General features: G+C 50.0%; 1 protein-coding gene across 5 annotated transcripts; it reads right to left on the bottom strand.

The window, feature by feature from the left end:
• Nucleotides 1-1,210: 1,210 nt before the first annotated feature.
• LOC101068410 (putative homeodomain transcription factor 2) lies at nt 1,211-18,842 on the bottom strand. 5 transcript variants are annotated; one of them, XM_029825611.1, is made up of 23 exons: nt 18,718-18,842; nt 18,336-18,627; nt 13,009-13,106; nt 12,270-12,350; nt 9,199-9,255; nt 8,945-8,956; nt 6,631-6,700; nt 6,405-6,563; nt 6,157-6,322; nt 5,512-5,673; nt 4,855-5,071; nt 4,645-4,788; nt 4,407-4,563; nt 4,264-4,334; nt 4,065-4,193; nt 3,901-3,986; nt 3,637-3,829; nt 3,410-3,541; nt 3,105-3,191; nt 2,870-3,025; nt 2,691-2,786; nt 2,491-2,616; nt 1,211-2,417 (listed from the first exon to the last, which is right to left on the bottom strand). In XM_029825611.1, the coding sequence occupies exons 4-23, from the start codon at nt 12,312-12,314 to the stop codon at nt 2,397-2,399; spliced, it is 2,286 nt and encodes a 761-aa protein (XP_029681471.1). In that variant the 5' UTR covers nt 12,315-12,350; nt 13,009-13,106; nt 18,336-18,627; nt 18,718-18,842; the 3' UTR covers nt 1,211-2,396. The 5 variants fall into 5 exon arrangements, with proteins under 5 accessions (XP_029681471.1, XP_029681469.1, XP_029681473.1 ...); XM_029825609.1 differs by lacking the exon at nt 13,009-13,106; XM_029825613.1 differs by lacking the exons at nt 5,512-5,673; nt 13,009-13,106.
• Nucleotides 18,843-18,845: the final 3 nt, after the last annotated feature.

Raw genomic sequence — 18,845 nt, 5'->3', positions numbered from 1 at the left:
TTCCAAGGGGAGTCCCTGATGAATATAAATTAGTGGACCAGGTATCAGCTGGATTTGAAAATTTACCTTTAATCTCTGCACTGTTTCCTATTGCTCCACTAGAGAAATGGATGGATAGAATGTTTGGTAAATGGAAAGTGATCATTCTATCTGTTTTGATGTCATTAATTTCTGCAACTGCCGGCTTAATTTTGTGTGGTTGTTGTTGTATTCCTTGTATTCGTTCTCGATGTAATTGTATAATCGTAACTGCAATTGAAGGAAAGCAACCTCCTCCTTACCAGATGGCTCAAGTTCAAGGGAAACCATTCCCTTGATGGGAGTAAGTGATGGAGAGATTTAAGGGAATTGACAATAATTTGGTAGTATTGGCCTAGTTTAGGCTAGGCCAAAAGGGGGATTGAAGAGAATTATTTTATCTTCTTAGCATCTTTTATCTGATTAGCATGTGTTATACTATATGTTTTGTTTTATGTTACAGTTAGTTTAGAAGTTAGGAATACTATATACTCTTTAGTAGGAATACACAAAAGCAAGTCAGTTGACCCTTCCTTGACCTGAAGACTGGTCAGACAGTTGGAGCCAGCCAGACAGGAAAGGGTAGATCCCCATCGTAAAACATGACAACGTAGTTTACTGGTGTTGATAAGTTCCTTGGCAGGAATATAACTTAGGACCTGGCCATCTGGAGAAGATAATGGAGAAGAAGGACCACACCAACACCAAAGGAGGCTGGAAGAAGAAGATGGGGTCATCCAAGAAGAAGGACTGGATTGGACTGAATTAGCATCAATAATTTACATATGTCTTTCTATAAAAGACTGGGTCAAGGGATAGTTAGGTCGTCAGACTTCATGCCCTGACAATTGACTTTGTTGTTGCTAGGGTTATGAACTGGCCCGGAGCTCTGTAATATTTGTATCTTGAATTGATTCTGTTTGCTAAATACATTTTGAAATTGACATTTGTTTACTTGAAGTCTTCATTTAAAGAACACGCGGATGGGCAGTGACACACGAGAGGTACTGCAATCCAACAGTTAGCAGGTCAGTCAGGTGACGCTAATTAGTTCAGCAGACAGGTGAATGCTCTAATTTCTTTGGTAGCATCTAGTTGACTCAAAACAAAGTGGAAACACTTGTTTGTTTGTGTTCAAATCTGGTGTGTGTGTGTTATTGTGCATGTGTTATATCAGAGACAGACACCAGGATGATGAAGCTACCACAAGTTTTTTTTTAATTTTTCTTATAAAAATGTAGCCATATGGACAGTTCTGTTTAACTTTTTGTACAAATCAAGTTCTGTTCCATGAAAACACACTAAAACGTGCCTCGTCTCTTCATCACATACAAACGGTGAAAGACCCAAAAACAAAATGGACGCGGCTCAACAATGGTAAACAAATCTTAAAGCACAAACGCTGCAAATACATTCTTCCTCCATTAGAGACAAGTCATGTAAGCACTTTGGTCTTCCTCCTCGAACACACCAGACATGATTCAGACCTGATTATGCCAGCGGGGTTTTCTTTCACGTACCGTGAGGTTGACTTCAGTTGATGCAGAGCTAACACGGAACAGCAGACGGTACAGTGAGGTACTAAAAAGCCTTAAAACAGGATGTAACTTCTGTATTTTTCTTTTTTTAAAGTGCATATATTCGCTTGCTTTCAACACAGTCTAACTGCAGTGTTTAGAATTCTCTGCTAGCCAGCAGGTTTCTGATAAAACACACCAATTTCCACGGCGACCAGACCGTCTTAGCTGCTCTAATGATATGCAAGTTAAAGCAAACGTCAAAGAAAGTTGATCAACTACGTCGCAACAATCAGAAATAAGCTAGGAAAGCTGAATTTCCACCGTTAAGCCAAAAGGTCCAGCTGAGAATCTACAGGAAGGTGACATGGGGTCACTCGAGTCTATAACATGTTGCATGGTGGACGTAGCCATGCAGGAAACAAGAGGAATGTGGGTCACTAGCTGTGTACGAGAATACTGTAACAGTAGCTGTTCGGTGATGGCGGCCGTCAGAGGATGCACAGCTTCTTCATGCAACAGTGAATATTTTACCGCCTCATATTAACTGTATTTTTTTTCTTTCAGCAGCCGACGGGTTGTGTCACCTAGAGACGGTGAGTTGACAGACTTGAATGGGCATAATTGAGCTCGTTAGCTTTAATTGTCCTGAAACTTGTTATTGTCTGAGGCGGTCACCTTCGCGTTTGCTTGAAATAACTTAATACTTGTAAAATATGTTCGGAACACAAAAATGAGACTAACTACGATTCAAAAAAACTCAAACTTAAAAACACTGAGTGGGTAAAATAAATAGCTTGAGGATTGCACAAAGTCGGAACGTTGAAGGTCGAGGTGTGACGGTCGGGCGCCTCCTCGCTGTCATGATTTGATCTTCCACAGCTGCACACAGAAAAGAGTGTTTAAGGTCCCCCCCCCCTCCTGGTGGGGTTTGAGTGGAGAGCAGCACCTTTACCTTCAGGTTGAACCCCAGCAGGTCCGAGATGACCCCCGACACAGCAGACAGGATGACCACCTGGGTGATGTTGTAGAGCAGAGGGTTCATGGTCAACCCGTAGAGCCTGAAGGGAGTGTCTAGTTCCTGGAGACGGGCAGAGACGCACGTCAGCCGGGCTCGTGATGTAGGTGAAACCTTGCTTGGAGAATGACGCGTACCTTGAGTAGTTTGGTAGCCAGTTTTAAGACATTGTTGACCAGCGTCAGCTCCTCTTTCTTGTTGGGCTTCTTCTCCATCTTCAGATACAGGTTAATCTGTCCAAAAGCAGAATCCAGGGTCACATCTCCAGGGTCAGATTGGCTTTAATCTGCTTTAATCTGACCCCTGTTGTTCTCACCTGTTCTGTCAGCAGGATGGAGGTGTTGCTGTACTTCTTGCTGGTCTCGGAGCCCAGAGTGACGAACCTGAGCAGGAACAGGGACAGACTGGAGCACCAGATCACCAGCTCCCAGTTGTAGTGACACTCCAGGAAGGTCTCGTGGACGTGCAGCAGCTGGAGGAAGAGAGGCAGGCGAACCGTGTGAGTGTTTAGGCGTTACATATGCAGCGTGGGCTCCTCCCCCAACTGTTACCTGAGCACAGCAGATGAAGACCACAGACAGCGTGAGCAGGAAGGCGGAGGAAATGATGACGTCCACCGAGCGCTGGGGGCCCCTCCTCTGTGACATTGGAGGGGTTTAATTAGTGGAGCTCTACCATCACTTTAGAGCAGGCATGTCCAAACCCAGTCCTCCAGGGCCACGATCCAGCCCGGTTTTCTATCCCACTGAATGCATTTTCAGCCTGGTAGGACAGAAAACCCAGCTGGATTGTGGCCCTGGAGGACTGGGTTTGGACACGCCTGCTTTCATCTGGGGGGGGGGGGAGGGGGTCCTACCTTCAGGTAGGAGCGCAGCGACAGCCACATCTTGATGTTCTGCACCTTCTTCAGTCTAAAATGAGGGACTTCAGACTTGCGGGCTCTGCGGGCCGACGTCAGGTGGCCAAAGAGTTTGGCGAACAGCAGTCTCTGAAACAAACGTGCACAGGTTAACGTGCACAGGTTAACGTGCACAGGTCAACGTCTGGACCCAACACCTCCGAACGTGCTCGCGTCTCTCTCACCTGTTTGTAGGTCCTCTCTGCCACACTCAGCAGGAAAAAGAAGAGCCAGGTGAGGCAAATGCGCACCAGGAAGCTGAGCGTCACCATGGTGATGACCAGGATGTCCGAGTCTGGCCCGCCCCCCAGCGCCACGGACAGCAGCTCGTTGGCCGAGAGCGAGGGCAGCTGGTCCAGGTCTCTGTACTGAGCCAGCCTGCGGGAGGTAAAACAGCCGTTTGATTTAAGCGTGACAGTCCGAAGCTGTCGCGAGGCTGCGAGCTGTACCTGTAGGCAAAAGGGGTGAGACCGAGGGTGACGGAGACCAGGTTCCCAAAGACCTGGTAACCGATGCCTGGGGTGTACAGGTTCACCTGCGGGGGGCAGCAGAGAGCCACAGTTTAACCACATGTATTGAATTAAGCCTTGAATTAAGTTAAATCTTTGCTCACTCTGTTCATGATCATGCCGCTGATCTCCAGAACGGACATGTCGGCCTTCTTGCACTCGTTTCCCTCCCAGACGATGGCGCTCACTCTCTCCAGCCCAGGATTGGAGCTGTGCAGCCACGGGACGTGCCCCTGCAGGTACAGGTGGGAACATTTAGGTGCGGGCCTCCAGAGGCGAGTCTGGTATTTGTGCCTTCCAGACCTGATGGAAAGGATCGTCTCTGTATTCTTTCTTCACAGGAGGACAGATGGGCGTCCCTCCACCTTCCCCTTCTGTAAGAACATCAGCGCGTCAACTTCCCGACTATTCCAGAGTCTGAGGAGAATTCCGGGCTCGAGTCTGACCTGTCTCGGAGGTGCAGGACGACCGGCACTCGGCGCAGTGCAGGAAGTCTTCCCACATCAGGTCCTCCGTCTCGGACTCGTGCCTGGTGCTCTCGGAGTCGTGCGTCCTCAGGCTGGAACACCTGGAGCTGCAGCTGGTGCCCGACTTTGGCACTTCCTGACGGCGAGAGCGGGATGATGCTCGTGAGATAAACGGGGCGTGTCCCTCTGAACTGCGTCAGCAGGTGTGTGTCCTCACCTCCACCGTGTAGTGTTTCTTGTAATGAGAGTTCTTGCGGTTTCTAAGCAGACAGTCGCTGTTGAGCCTCTCCGCCCCCCTGCGGAGGGTGCTGTAGCTCGCCTCCGGATCCTCCTCGCTCGATGCCTCGTCCGACTGCAGCTCCTGCGGGACACGGCTGTCAGATGCGTCGGTCCCGACCGCACTGGACTCGGCCGATCACGACGTTACCTTATTGCTGCTCGCCAGTGTCGTCGCCGCCGTGCGGGGGGGCTGGCACTGCGTGGCTTTGACCTGATGGTTCCAGCCCACCTCGTCAGGCCTGGGCTGCGTCTCGTGCAGCTGGAGCCCCTCCTCGCTGCTGCGGTTGGTCACCCGGCCGTCCAGGGACACGTAGCCGTTATCCGTCTCTGTGGACTTGTCAATGGACAGCTTGGACTTTTTGGATCTGGGGGGGGGCGTCGAGACGGAGGAACGATGAAAGGCGAGATTAAAGCGAACCGCGACACAAATCAGCAGATGGGGGTTCAGAAACGGTTCAAACAGCAGCAGTAGGACAAGGAAGCAGTTTTAAAAACACCACATGCTGCTTCTGAACTGCGATCATCTAAATCAGCTGCAAACTCTGGTGAATTAAAAGCAGTGATGCTTTTCTCAGCTGTGTGTTTACATCAAAGTGGAGCCGGAGCTCAAACTGAGAGCAATGTTTCAGTTTGAAGTTCACCCAGACGTTTGCAGCTGAAGCTCAGGTCAAAGCAAAGCTGGAATTCGGTCACCTGTCAGTGAAATATGCTCATTTTGTTGTCATCTACTTCAACCGAACTCCAGCTTTACTGTATATACACGATCTAATTTAAAATGGATGGGAAAGAAACTGAAAATACACACCCAGCTTTACAGATATCATGCCAGAAATCTTGGAAGAGAGTGCCCAGGCTGTATGTACTGCAGGCTGAATGGGAGTGTGGCGCCCCCTCCTGTGTGTTATCGGTAGTGCTAGACCCGTCGCCTTCCCTATGCACCTCCATCTGAGAGGCTTTCCTCAACTTCCTTCAGTTTGGAAAGAATAGAATAGGGGTGGGGAGAGACTTTAAACTGAACCTCAGTAATAATCAGGTGGCACAAGAAAAATAAAATGACAGTAACCCTAAAACCAATTATCCCCCCGCTGCCCTAACCCTTTCCAAAACTGTGGCATGGTCCAATTTTCTTCCTCGGAGTCTGAAAATTGTCTCAGGAAAAAGCAGCCAAACAGCAACAAAACCAGCAGATCCAGCAACACACACACACACACACACACACACACACAGCAAACGCCTCATCTCGACCCCGTTAACTTGGATTTATCATGGAGATGCCGGATCAAACAGCCTTGCTGGTTGGACAAAAGTGGCCAATTATCAGTCTGGACTCGGGCGCCATTGAGGTCCGAGCCAGACCAGATCTCCATGATAAGACGTCACCCTTTGGTTTTCGGTGACAGAATTGGGCAAATGCAACCGAGCGCGGGGGCTCACCGGCGCCGCTCCTTACCTGCGTCTCTTCCCGCCCGTGCTGGAGGCGGATTTGGGGGTCCTGGTGGAGACGATCTGACAGTGGACGGTGCCCAGCAGCAGCATGAGCCAGATGGCCCCGAACACCTCGGTGGCCGGTATCCCATGAGGCCGCGGGATGGTCACGTAGAGGACCGCCGCCACCACTGCAGGAGAAGACCGGACTGTCAGTCCAACGGTTCCAGTCCATGCGTCACATTTGATTCCAGATCGTCACACCACCCCCACCTTGCAGCAGATAAAGAGCCAGCAATAAGAGGAAAATGGCTCTGGAGGTGACCTGAATCCACCATCGATAAAAGAAGGGGAAGAAGACGGCTCTGACGATGCCCTTCCTCGTGAGAGACGTCCACGGGCTCTCTGGTTTGGCCTTGGCGAACGCCGAACCTGCAGGGAGCCAAACAATTAAAGCCAAGGAGCCGGCACGTCGCCGCGACTCGCACGCACGTCTCACCTCTGACCAAGTCCACGTCGATCAGGTCGGGTTTGACGTGTCCCGTTTTCTTTGGCTTATTCCTCAAGCCCTGCAGGGGGAGACAGAGACGCGGCGTCAGCCTCAGAACTCAAACGCGTCGCAGCTACGGAAGCTCGGCTACAAGAGGACTACGTGCAATTTCTGCCCTCAGCGCACCAACACACGCACATCTGTGCAGGCACACCGTGCATCCGTGTGGCCGTGCAGCTGCGCAGGGCGATAAACGGCAGCTCGTCTGTGCGGTTTCCTCTTCGACGGTGCTGAGGAAAACCTCCCCTGCCGCGCGCTCGTTTCCTGTGGGCACCGGTTTCTCCGAAGCATTGAAATACAACATCTGCACCATTTGTTCCACTGACATCTCTTCTGTTTTAATAACACCCGTCATCGCGCACGCAAAACACCGCAGCACGCGCATCAGCAAACAGGCCAACTTTCCCACGACTTGTCAGTGGGAGAGTGAGCGAGTGTGTCAAGCCCAAATATTAGTTCTTCAAGCTGTAAAATGTCAGGAAGAAAATGGCTGCCACCCTGAAAATACTTCCTTATCAGTGACTGAAGCCTTAACTCGGGTGAAATATTGGACGTTTAAAGCGGAGTCACAATGCGTAACGAGAGGGGACGACAGGCTTGTGTTAATATTTACCTGGAGGCCACTCAGTCTTATCTGAGAGGCCTGATAAATGTTCTTATCTTTAAAAAGAACATGAATCAAACTAATACAATGACTTCCCAGTCGATATCCCCCCCCCCCCCCCCCAAAAAAAACCTCAGGGTTGTTATTCACTCATCCCTGAGCTATTCTGTTGTATTTCGTGCTTATAAATGGGAGCTGACCCCACTTGAGTTGACCTTGTGGTGTTTGATGAGTTCAGATCAATTCAGCTGTAGTTTCTGGGTTTAACCGGCAGGTGGAGACACCGCCCCCGAAGACAAGGGTGCTTCTGCAGGATCAATAAACCACTAAGAAATAAGTGTACATGATGCATCTCATCAACAATGATGATCAACAACAATGATGTTACAGCAATGGTACAGTTTAACACTAGATTTGAAAATAAAACCGCTCTTTCTAATAAACTAATGCAAAACCAATAAAATCCATGCTGCTGCTTTTCTGAATTTACACTTGTTAAAATATAAAAATGTCACAGCCGTGTGCATAAGGGCATGAAAAAACCCCAGAACTTCTCAAGATGGGAAAGTTTTTTTTTTTTTGAGGTTGAACAAGCGCATTAACACTTCACAAGGCTGCAGAGATGGTCACACTTCTGTAAATGCAACACCAAAGAAAAAGAGAGAAGAACAGCCAAGTTCACACTCCCGTGTGGGTGGGTAGGTGTGTGGGTGTGTGTGTGTGTGTGTGTGTGTGTGTGTGTGTGTGTGTGTGTGTGTGTGTGTGTGTGGACTTTGAGCTCATGAAAATGTGCCACCTGTTTACAGGTAGAGACAGAGGTGGTGTCCTGGACACTGACAAAAATAAAATGTTCTGTTCAACATTAACAGCTGCTAAACACTGTAAATCTCATGGAATCTACAGAGGGAAAGGTCAAACAGTCACGTGCAACGTGCACACACACACACACACACACACAGTAATTGTGACTATGTGCCTCTGCCCTGGCCCTTCCTGCCCCAAACCTCTAATGCCTCTAATATACATTTAAGAGCGCTCCAACACCAAAAGCACCTCTGTCTGTGCTGTATTAGCTTCCATAGTTGCTGTCCAGTGTTGAAGTTAATCTATTCCAATAGTAGAAGTAGTAATACATTACATAGTCCCCTTAAATCAAAGCTCCTTTGATATTTAAGATTAAACTCCAAGGTATCGCCTACGTCTTTTTAAACTTATGCCTGATGCCCTTTAGCAGATAGAGGCGAATCAGACCTTCAGCTATGAATAAATATACACTTGTCAGCATGTTGGGGGGGGTTCATACTCATTCATACCCCCCACCGCGCTCCTAAATTTAGCATCAGTCGCAGATGCGTAACGTCCAAATAACCCCCAACGCGTTGCACAAGTGGCACAAGAGAGTAAATAACCTTTAAAAAAAATAGAAGTCTGGAGGAAAATTTAAAAAGAAAGAATATTTCATGCTGCACGTGAGCTTCTCTTAATCGGGAAGCAGCGGTGCCACGGACTCAATGCAGAGTGGAGTTATTCAACATAGCAGGGTTCCACGTGGCCATCACACCAACCAATCACAGCCTACTGAGGCACGACTACACTGTGGGTGAGCTGACGTGCACTGTGGAGACACCGAGAGGAACGTCCTCCCTACTGGATACTCACCAGAGAAATAAACTGCAGAGGAGGAAAACAACGGATGAAGAAGGAGGGATGGAGATGAGAGGAGAGACGGGCGCATGCCCCCCCCCCACCCCGATCAAAGAGGAAAGAGTTAAAAAGAAAAAAAACACACACACTGATAACAGAAAAACTGAGTAACAGGATAAATGACAAGGAGAGAAATCTGAAATGAGCGAAACAAGGAAGGGAGAATGGAAAAGGACGCAAAACGAAGACAAGCAGGACAAAAAGGGCACCTTTATTTCCCGCTGCTCCACAGATTTCTCCCAGATCTGCTGGTCGTAGGCGCCGATCTGGAAGCAGAACAGGAGAAAAGAGGATTAATGATGAGGATTGAACGATCCTCCATGTCAGATAGACCGCCGGTCTTCAACATCATCCTCGTCATCGTCCAGCCAAAGTCCTGGTGTTGTTGCACAACTTCACAGCCTCACAATTTATCTGGATGAACCAGAATCAATTTATTTCGTGGTAAGATCATTAAACATGATCTTTTAATCTTGGTTTACAGCCTTTGGAAACTGCATGGATGATGCAGTTTAGGAGTCCTTATCAGTCCAGTTGGAGCTAAATCAGGTCTCAGAAGAAGCTGGATTGTTATTACGGAAATAAGGGCGAATACATCGCCCCCTGTTGGTCTCTTCTGGAAGGACAAGCTTATAAAACGCATTGCTACTTTCGCCTTTTACACACTGAAATAAAAAAAACAACCTGCTGGGCCTTCAATTAAAGCAACATTAATGTCCTTAATAAGGCGTGAATATGGCTCATAGAAGGTCTGGTTTAACCACAGTCACCTATCTAATCTGGGCCTACAGCCAGTGTTTATCAGTCACTCACACACTGAGGGAGGAAGAACGCGTGCAGAGATCTGTGTGTGTGTGTGTGTGTGTGTGTGTGTGTGTGTGTGTGTGTGTGTGTGTGTGTGTGAGAGAGAGAGTGAGAGAATGAGAGGCCATGGGAACCACAGCTGTCCAGATATTTCAAGGTCAAGCCAGACTGTCAGCTTTACTCTCCACGTGCAGACGTGGACGGGTCTGACCTGTTTCAGCGGTTCACACTCAGCCGAGTGTGTCCGAGCGCGCTGGTGATAACGCTGCATCTTTAATGAGGCTTCATTAAAGATGGATATGTTGACGAGAGGAAGAGAGGGGGAGAGACACACGAGACAGCCAGAGCAGGCGGGGAATCATCTGACTGCGCGCCTCCGGGTAATTAGACTCTTATACATACTAATACAAAGGAAAAGAGCAAAAGGAAGCGCGCTCGTCCGTGCTGGGGAGCTCAGATGATTCCCTCGTGTTTATCCATCTGACAGCAGCGTGAGGCAGGGCGGGAAGGGGGAGGGGGGGGGGGGTCAATGGAGGACAGGCGGACCACAGGGAAGCTGGTGAAGAAGAGAAGGATGGAGGGCAGGTGGGGAAGAAAAGAGCAGCTGTGGACCTTCTCAGGGAGAAACGAGGTCACGGAGGTTTGACCGATCCACACCGCTGTTACACGCACGCTCTGGAAGCTCCACCACCACAGGGTCTGATGAGAGGGGGCCAAAAGTGCCAATGCGGCAGTGCCAGGGTCACCATGGCGACCAACGGAGGGAACGATCCGAGTGGGAGAGAGAGCGGGATTACGTTGGCGGAGCGAGAGTTACATAACGGCCTCTCTGCAGTGGAGGTCTCAGCTCCCCCGACACACACCGGCAGCATCGACCGCCATCATGTGGCGTTCCTGTAATCCTTTCATGGCGACGCCCCGGCCTCCGCCAGTGAGGAACGGGAAGGCGCGCTTATTCCACGAGCACGTCGAGGCGTGGTCGGTGTTGACAGGAGGAATTTGTGAGTGAAACCTCAGACAAGCCCCTCAAAGATATCGAACCTCTGAACATCTCTGGTGTCCATTGGCTGCTCCGTACCTGGTGACTAATCCTTTTGCTTTCAGGCGCGACCATGGAAACAAACATACACGCGGGAGCGTTGCCGTAGAGCGTGTGAGCTCAGGTGTGCCGATTGGGTGCGTTTGAATGGGTGAATTTACTATAAAACACATGAAAACAGCCACTTTTAATCAGTGTTTTCAAAACTCTGCCTGGTTTTCCTGCTCTCTGCACAACTATAAATAAATAATAGGAAGTTGTAAAGTACAAGCTTACAGGCTGTTTGAGCATCTCTGGCTATAACAAACCAAAAGCTCTTCAGGAGACTGACGTTGGCAATAGGTGAAACTTTAAAAACAGCCTTAAAGCCACCGCGAAGAATTTGTCAGCTCAAATGGGCTCATTCCAACGTCAACAACAACAACAAGCAACAGAGCGACAGCTGGCAGCAAACGTGATGTGTCAGACATTTAAAAAAAGAACGGGGAAGTCTGGCACAGCAGAGGATGAAGACACTGCAGATTTATGAATACAGCTGCCCCCCCCCCCCCCCCCCCAACTCATAATGAGCAGCTGTCCTCTTCACTCATGGACGAGGCCGAACATTCCACAGACTGTTCCAGCTCATGAACCTAAAGGTTACCCATGATGCCCCGGGACTGATACAGACCCTGTATTTGTCATAATATTGTGGCAGCAGAGTCTTGAATTTGACTTTGTTGTAAATACGTTATGCGGTTTCTCCATTGAGAAGCATTTTCCTGCTCTAGCCTGGTCCTGCTCAAGGGTTCTTCCTGTTAAATGGCACTTTCTCCTGCCACTGATGTGGGTTTCTGAAACTATGCAAGTAAAGTTTGGTTGAATTCTAATTTTTCATGGTCTCCTTGACCTGTTAGGTTCTCAGATGTTCTGCACTCAGAACAGAACACAGATCTGACATCCAGCTAATGACATGAACATGAACCCAGCATCAGGTGGTAAAATAAGCCCCGGTTCTGCTGCTAAATGCCTGATAAACACACGACGGCTAATAACACCCACTCATTTCCTGTTGTTAATGTTTAAAAAAACAGAAATTCATCAGGGTGACACTGTTTCCACTGAAATCTGAAGTAAACCCCTTAATCAGGGAGGTTGGGTTCAGAACCCGTAAGCTGAGAGGTAAAGGGGGGGGACCGGAGTTCCGTCCAGCAGCGGATCCGATATCCGAGCTCAAGGAACAAGTGGACACACAACACCGCGCTAGCTCCTGAACGATGACCAGACATGACCTTAAACAGGTAAAAAATGATGAGCTGAACACACAAAAGGCTCATTTTCACCCCCCCAACTCAGCCTAAATGCACAGTTTCTGGGTTTGCATGTGTGGCCGCCAGAAACGAAGCTGCAACCATTTCCTCCTGGTGAAATGAATAAAGACAAACAGGCAGGTCTTACCTTTTTCTGGTACCACACCACAGCATCTTTCACTTTGGACGCCATTTACATTTCCCTCCTCCTGGCCTAGGGCATCTTAGTCTGAAATCACAGGGAGAGGGAGGATCGGCGTGAGTGAGGGAGTAGCGCGGAGGCACGGGCGGCTATATACCTGCTGGGAAGGTGTGTCACAAACCGCTGACGAAAGACAGCGGGAGGGAACACGCACACACACACACACACACCTTTTACTCATCTCCCTTAACTCCCATCCCACATAATAAACAATTGGTCTCACGATTATCACCATCAACAGATGCTAACATTTGCCACAAAAATAAGATGGTACGCACGTGAATCACGCAAGCGGGTAGCGGTAACCAGAATGAACCATAATAACCAGAACCAGCGGCGTAAGAACGGTAACAGTGACCACCGCCGGATGGAAGCTGGTTCAGTTCCTTCTTCACATGAAGGGAAATTTGTTTTGCTGAGCAAATGAAGTGAAGGGGGAGGAGATAAAGCGATTAAAGCAAGGGTTAGTTAAAGCAGTGATCATCAACCCAGCCCTTCGAGTCCAGAGTTTCCTGTCAACCTGCTGTCACAAAGGAAACTAGGTCGGAAGGGAAACCCGGCTGGACCACAGGACTTCTAGGACTGGGTTCAAGACCCTGATTTAAAGTGCGTTCCCTTCAGCAGCCACTTTGTTTCCTGTGTCCACTTTAGGTCTTTACATTCAACACTTCAGGTGTGTTCCCACCTGGAGTTCCTGAAACTGTTTCGATTACTTGGCGTCTCCACAGCGCGGTCGGACCCCTTGGCGATGTCACGAGGGTTGGGTTTAGGCCCTGGTGTCACCTGGGCGAGTCGCCAAAAGCAAAAATAAGAAAGAAAAGACGTGAGAGCAGCGGTGTGTGCTAGGCCGCTACCGCTGGGTTTCACTCTAGTTTTAACCAATCGGTGCCAAGGAACACTCAAAAAAGGACTTCTCAAAAAAGTCCTAGAAGTCCCTTTTGGGTAAGGCCCAAAAAGGTTCCTGTAAATGGCCGTCCGGGGGCGGTTCCCGCAGTAGAGAGGCAAGCAAAGAGCCCCGGCACGGTAAAATTACCCCGAGCTGGGCGCAGTGGAAACACACCCGAAAATGTCTCCCCCTCTTTCTGGGTTGAACCATCAAATACGAGGCAGCTGCCACGTTCATCAGGTACTTCTGGGAATCACCCATCATCAGTCAGATAACTGGAGAATAGATTCAGCGCGTCACACTGCGACGTTGGCGGGCGGCCCCGCAGCCTATCTGCCAAGAACCGAACCGCAACCACGAGGAAAGCACCACTTCAAACCATCAAAGGGGTGAGGTGTGCTTTTCCACGCCAAAAAGGTAGAACTACCTTTGTCAGAAACAAAAACGTGGTTTGGGGTTAAAAAGAGCTGATTTTCTTCAGAAAAAGACCCCAGAGATACTGTATAAGTGTGTGTGTGTGTGTGTGTGTGTGAGAGAGAGGCAGGATACATTCTTAACAACCGGAAGAAGATTACGATCGTCTCCTTCCACCGAATTCTGCTGAATCACTCCTATACAGCTCCACACACGTTTGCGCGTCACCCTCCGAGCATGCTGGGAAGAAAACATGGCCGCACTGAGAGCGAGAAATAAATGTCTTAATAGGAAAGAGTGCGAAGCTTGACGACAAGGAAACGATCTGCCCGTCTATATAAATAGAAGGGCTCTTCTTTATCACGCGGGTCGAACACGCCCACCGTAAATTCTCGTTATCTCCGAGACGCTTCGACGGGGGAAACGCTTCATGCGTATGATCTGTGGCTGCGGTCTCAAGGGAAAAGGAAATATGAGAAACGGGCGGCTAAACTGAGGCCTTTTTCAATGCTTTTATCATATTAAACTCTTGGATGACACCTAAACAGAATCATTGTTCCGCCCACGCTCGAACGCAGCACAGACCTATATGAACGACACCCAGTCATTAGTGGTTTGGACCATAATTACCAGTGTTTTCTGTTTTTTTTAACCTCCAGAATGTTGACACGGGGACGACGGGCAGGTCTTCCCCGTGTGAAGTGGCGGCGCGCTGATTCACACACGTGAAAAACATACAGACCCAGACGCACACTGTTGCCTCACAGGCGGGATTAGCTGGAAACAGCCAGGTTATTATTTATGCTGGGAACGATGACAGGCGGAGAAGGTCCGGGAGTTCCCTCGCATACTTCCCAAAACACAGGTTTCTACGGCGACAGACACACAAGCTCTCCCCGTCAGCTATATTTAAACCTCCAGGCCCCGTTTTGATGAACCGCAGAGTTCTTAAACGCAGCTGCAACTTTGTTTCATATCAATCCAGACAAATCACAGCACGCCTTATTCACATCGCCGTCGGGATCGGGAGGCAAAATCCCAACAATGGCGATGGGAGCGAGCGGTTGGGAGCGAGCGGTTGGGATCCCTCCGGCTCCCGTCGCGTCACTGTCAGAGGAAAAACTCGCTGACACGCAGTGACTTGCAGAACCAGTGGACTGTCTCAACTGACCTGTTTACACGAGAGAGCGACATGAACGGAGAGAGAGAGAGAGAGGGGGGGGGGGGATTATGTAGGCCAGTTATTAGAAGGGTATTTTTGTGCCAGTGACTGTTCGTGTGTGTGTTTCAGTGTAAACAGCCGTACGTCTTGTTCAGCTACATGACGCGTTCGCTGGCGGGGTCAATAAGATGGAATTTGGAGTGCGCTGCTCGCTCGAGAGTCGGCAGCTAAATGACTGAGCGCCGTCGCTCGAGGCAAATGGAAAATGGGTGTGGGGGCGGTGCGAGCCTGTGTCGTAGCATCTCTTTAAGCGGCGGCAACCACACATACGTTTCATAGTTCTGGTCGGGTTTTAAATCTGACAGCTCGAACAGCCGCTTCTTTTTTTTCTGAAACTGCCGGCGGGCCTCAGATATGACGGCGACGTTAAACCCTCCATCAGTCAAAAAAAAAAGGGTTCGAGGTGTACCAGTGAAAACAAGAAGCAGATTATCAGCCATCAGGTTATCAATGACGTGCTTCTTTCTGAAATAACGACCAATCTTCCCGATACGACAGTTACATCCATGTGCTCCGTGAATAGAAGGATGTCTGAAAACCAGCTCCACCCGCGTAAGACGAGCTGTTCTCGCTCTATATTTCATGAAGGGCGCAGGTTACAACCCCCCCAGTCCGACAGGGGAAAACGTGCACGTGTTTTTAAGCTAATTGCGTGCTCTCGTGGGCCCTGGGGAAATGTAAGGCTATTCTATTGACAACAGAGGTGTGAGGTGTTTTTGCGGGGGGGGTGGGGGGGGGGGGTGGGGGGGTTGGGGACAGTGAGGGTGCGAGGGGGGGTGACACCAGATGTGGCCTAATCATATAGCAACACACGCCACCACAAGCGCTTTTTTCAGTGTTTGCTAGTGACCTTAAAAGCACCAAAACAAACAAACAGCGTTTTGTGTAGAATTTGAGTCAATAAATGTACATTTACATCAAGGAAAAAAAAGCACGAATACGATGAAAATGAGCCGTTCCTGCCAAGCGAACGGCCGCTGCTCTGGTAAACAGTTCCAACCCGAATACGGCGCCATGAACAAGATAAAGGCAGCGATAAGACTGCGGTGAACAGCTTTAAAGCGCGCACAACAGGGTGCCCATTAAACACTTTTGTACGAGAATTAACCACCTTCGTGCGGGTGCTGGCTCAGAAAACCCTGACCTCAGACCAGCAGGCGCAGAACTGTAACTCTAAGAGGAAGTTTCTCTCTTCCATCGTCTTCAGACACACCGGCGATTGACCAGATCAAGGACGTCAATATTTCCCACAAAAGAAGAGCGAGCGCCTCAAAAACTAGAGAATGACGGAAGAGGCGACGTGGCTGCATCTGAACGCACCTCCAGCCTGGCTGCGCTCGCCGACAGCTGCCGCGTCCGAAAGGACCAATCAGGACAGCGGGGACGGTCGGGACGCAGAGCGACGCGCGGCGGCGAGCGTGTCCAGTCGCTGAGCAGCACCAGGCAGCGAGCTGGCCGTGCACGCCGTTAAACAATCACCGCCGCCACTATTTTCCAACGCTGCTCATCTCAAGGGAAAATTTGTCAGCTCCAGGGGACCAAAGTCCTTCGGACGCCTGTCCCCGAGGCCAGAACAACACGGCAAGTTCAAAACAGTGCAGACGAGGGTTTCGGGGGTGGGGGGCAAGTGGACCGTTTGTGTCTTTCCCACGACGGCGATGGCAGAAGGCGCACAGGTGTTGGTGAAAGCACAAACGCCGACTCTGTTCTATTTGCATCCCGCCGAGTCAGCAGGGTCGAGGATGGGAAGGCGCGCTCGCTCGCTCTCTTACTCGCAATCTGACACAGAAAAATCGACATTTAGAAGAAATAGCGAGAGGCCCTCGGAACACGTGACAACATGAAAAAGAAGCCTTTCTCGCCGGCGCCGCTCCACTTCATCATTGACAAAAGACGGCGTTCTGCCTCGGTAGAGAAGCTCTCGGCGCGGCGCCACTCCGTAAAGCCACTTGACCTTCGTGCTAACGGCCTCGGAGGCCGTTGAGCGGACTCAACGTGGCCAGATGACACGGCGGCCGCGCTTGTGATGCAACATCGCTGCAGACGGGTGACGTAACCGCCTCTGTGGGCACCGCCGAGCTGCAAAGGGACGCAAAGAGAGCTCGGGCGACGCACTCAATCGGGGGGGCGCTCTTCCACTGCAAGCGGCTTTGAATGCAAATGAAAAATGCTAATTTCCCTGGTGGACACCCCCTAAAGGGATCAATAAAGTACTCTTGAAAACATTCCACATACACATCAGCCGCGCTGAAAACGAACCTGTCCAACGGCACAAACAACCCGGGCGCCGTGTCGTGGGCAATGTAGACGTGTGATGAGACACCCGCCAAGACAAGCTGGTCAGAGATAACATGCAGGAGTCAACGTATGGAACGCAACAGTGATTTGAGAGGCCCGGCCCGGCCCGTCCGAGACCCTCTGGTCAGCTCTTCACTCGTCTGCTTCATGACACAAAGTAATCTGATATAGTTTTTTTCCCCATTTAGGGCTCTCACCCGAGACAATTGCCGTGTTAATCTTTAAATTCAAGCGTCGCCATGAAGCCTGAGAAGGAAAACTAAACGCCGCAGAGCTCCAGTGAACCAAAAATAGATTCGCCTTGACATTCCTGCGCGTGCACCCCTGGAATCCAGAGGATCCGAGCCCGTCTGACAGCATACCTGCCTGCGCCAGACCCAAAGGCCACGGTCCCGGTCCGGGGCAGCCCCCAAACTCCTGCTGTCAATTATTGTGCATGGACACAGAATGGAAATCTAATTTACCACAGTAGGGTGGGAGGAAGGTTCGTGGGTTTCAGTTAGGATGGTCAGGATGGTGGTGGTGGGGGTTGTTTTACGGGGTCAGATTATGTCTTTGGAAATGAAGAACGGGGGGGAGGGGCCTCATGGGGGGTCATGACCCTGCAAAAGCCTGAGCGTTGCAGGCCGACAAAAACACTGGAAAAATAAATTTGGTGAAATGATGTTGGGGCAGTAGGAAACTTAACACACCAAGTCAGGAAAGTGTCATTAAATTGCAAAAAAAAATTAAAAATAAAAATATGCAAAACCTATCAAGTCTAATTTAGTTAGGCGACAGCCAGCAGCAGACGCGATGGGAAAACTTTGGACCAACAATAGCTGCAGCTCTGCATTTTAGGCGACAGGACAGAGCCTCAAGATGTATCAGGAAGCCGACGGAAGCTTCGAGTTTAATGGTTGTTGCCAGCGTGTGAACGCCGCTCCATTAAGGCAAACTGCAACGTTACTCGCCGTTTTCACTCCGTACAAGGACACCGACCGTGGAGCTACAAGGCAGCTAATCCGCTAGCTAATCGGCGAAGATGCACCCCCGGTGTGTTCCGACAGGCTGCCCCCCCACCCCCTCCTGCTAGCTCCTACCATGCTAAGTAACTAGCCGAGCTACCAGCAGCAGGCACAAAGAGCCCACACAGCTGACCCCGATACCCTTAACTACTGTCCGAACCTGCCGCGGAGCGTATCAATCTCACCTTTTCTTGGCAGCGAGGGCAGCTCCGAGTCCCCGCACTTTGCTTTCCGGGCGCGGCGGACGCGGCACAGAGCTCTAACCGACCCCGTCGAGTGGCCAGAAGGGATGTTTGGTCTCTCCTCCGCGATGTTTGAAGCTGGCTTTTCCCTTTCTGCCTCTCCGTGTAACCGATACAACTCCAGCCCGCTACCGTAAACTGCGGATCAAACGCGCACGTTGATTCGTTACCGCGGGCGCGAATGGAGGCGACAACCAGCGGACCGGCACGTCGCCCCTGTCAACTCCATCATTCTCTAAAAAATAAAACAAAGACGCCGGCATTTAATATTGCGTTTTGATATAATATGTTGTGATGTACTGTGGAAATAAAGACCTATACTTACCTCTGGTGGACGATGTACGTCACTGCAGGAGCTTTCGCCTCTCCAGAAAACGTCCGGTTAAACCCCGGAAGTGGTGACGCCAATCCAAATCTGACCAATCAGCTGTCAGCACGGCCGGGACTAGCTGA

This window comes from Takifugu rubripes, chromosome 18, assembly GCF_901000725.2.
Source record: "Takifugu rubripes chromosome 18, fTakRub1.2, whole genome shotgun sequence".
NCBI lineage: Eukaryota > Metazoa > Chordata > Actinopteri > Tetraodontiformes > Tetraodontidae > Takifugu > Takifugu rubripes.
Note: the sequence above shows the minus strand (reverse complement) of the source record. Positions and strands in the feature narration are given on the sequence as shown.

Excerpts from the sequence above, each read along its gene's own strand:
- LOC101068410 (XM_029825611.1), bottom strand. The coding sequence starts at position 12,314 with ATGGCGTCCAAAGTGAAAGATGCTGTGGTGTGGTACCAGAAAAAG. Across the intron at positions 3,830-3,900 it reads CTCACCCCTTTTGCCTACAG|GCTGGCTCAGTACAGAGACC; the intron begins GTACAGCTCGCA and ends TACCTCCCGCAG. Across the intron at positions 3,542-3,636 it reads CAGAGAGGACCTACAAACAG|AGACTGCTGTTCGCCAAACT; the intron begins GTGAGAGAGACG and ends CGTTTGTTTCAG.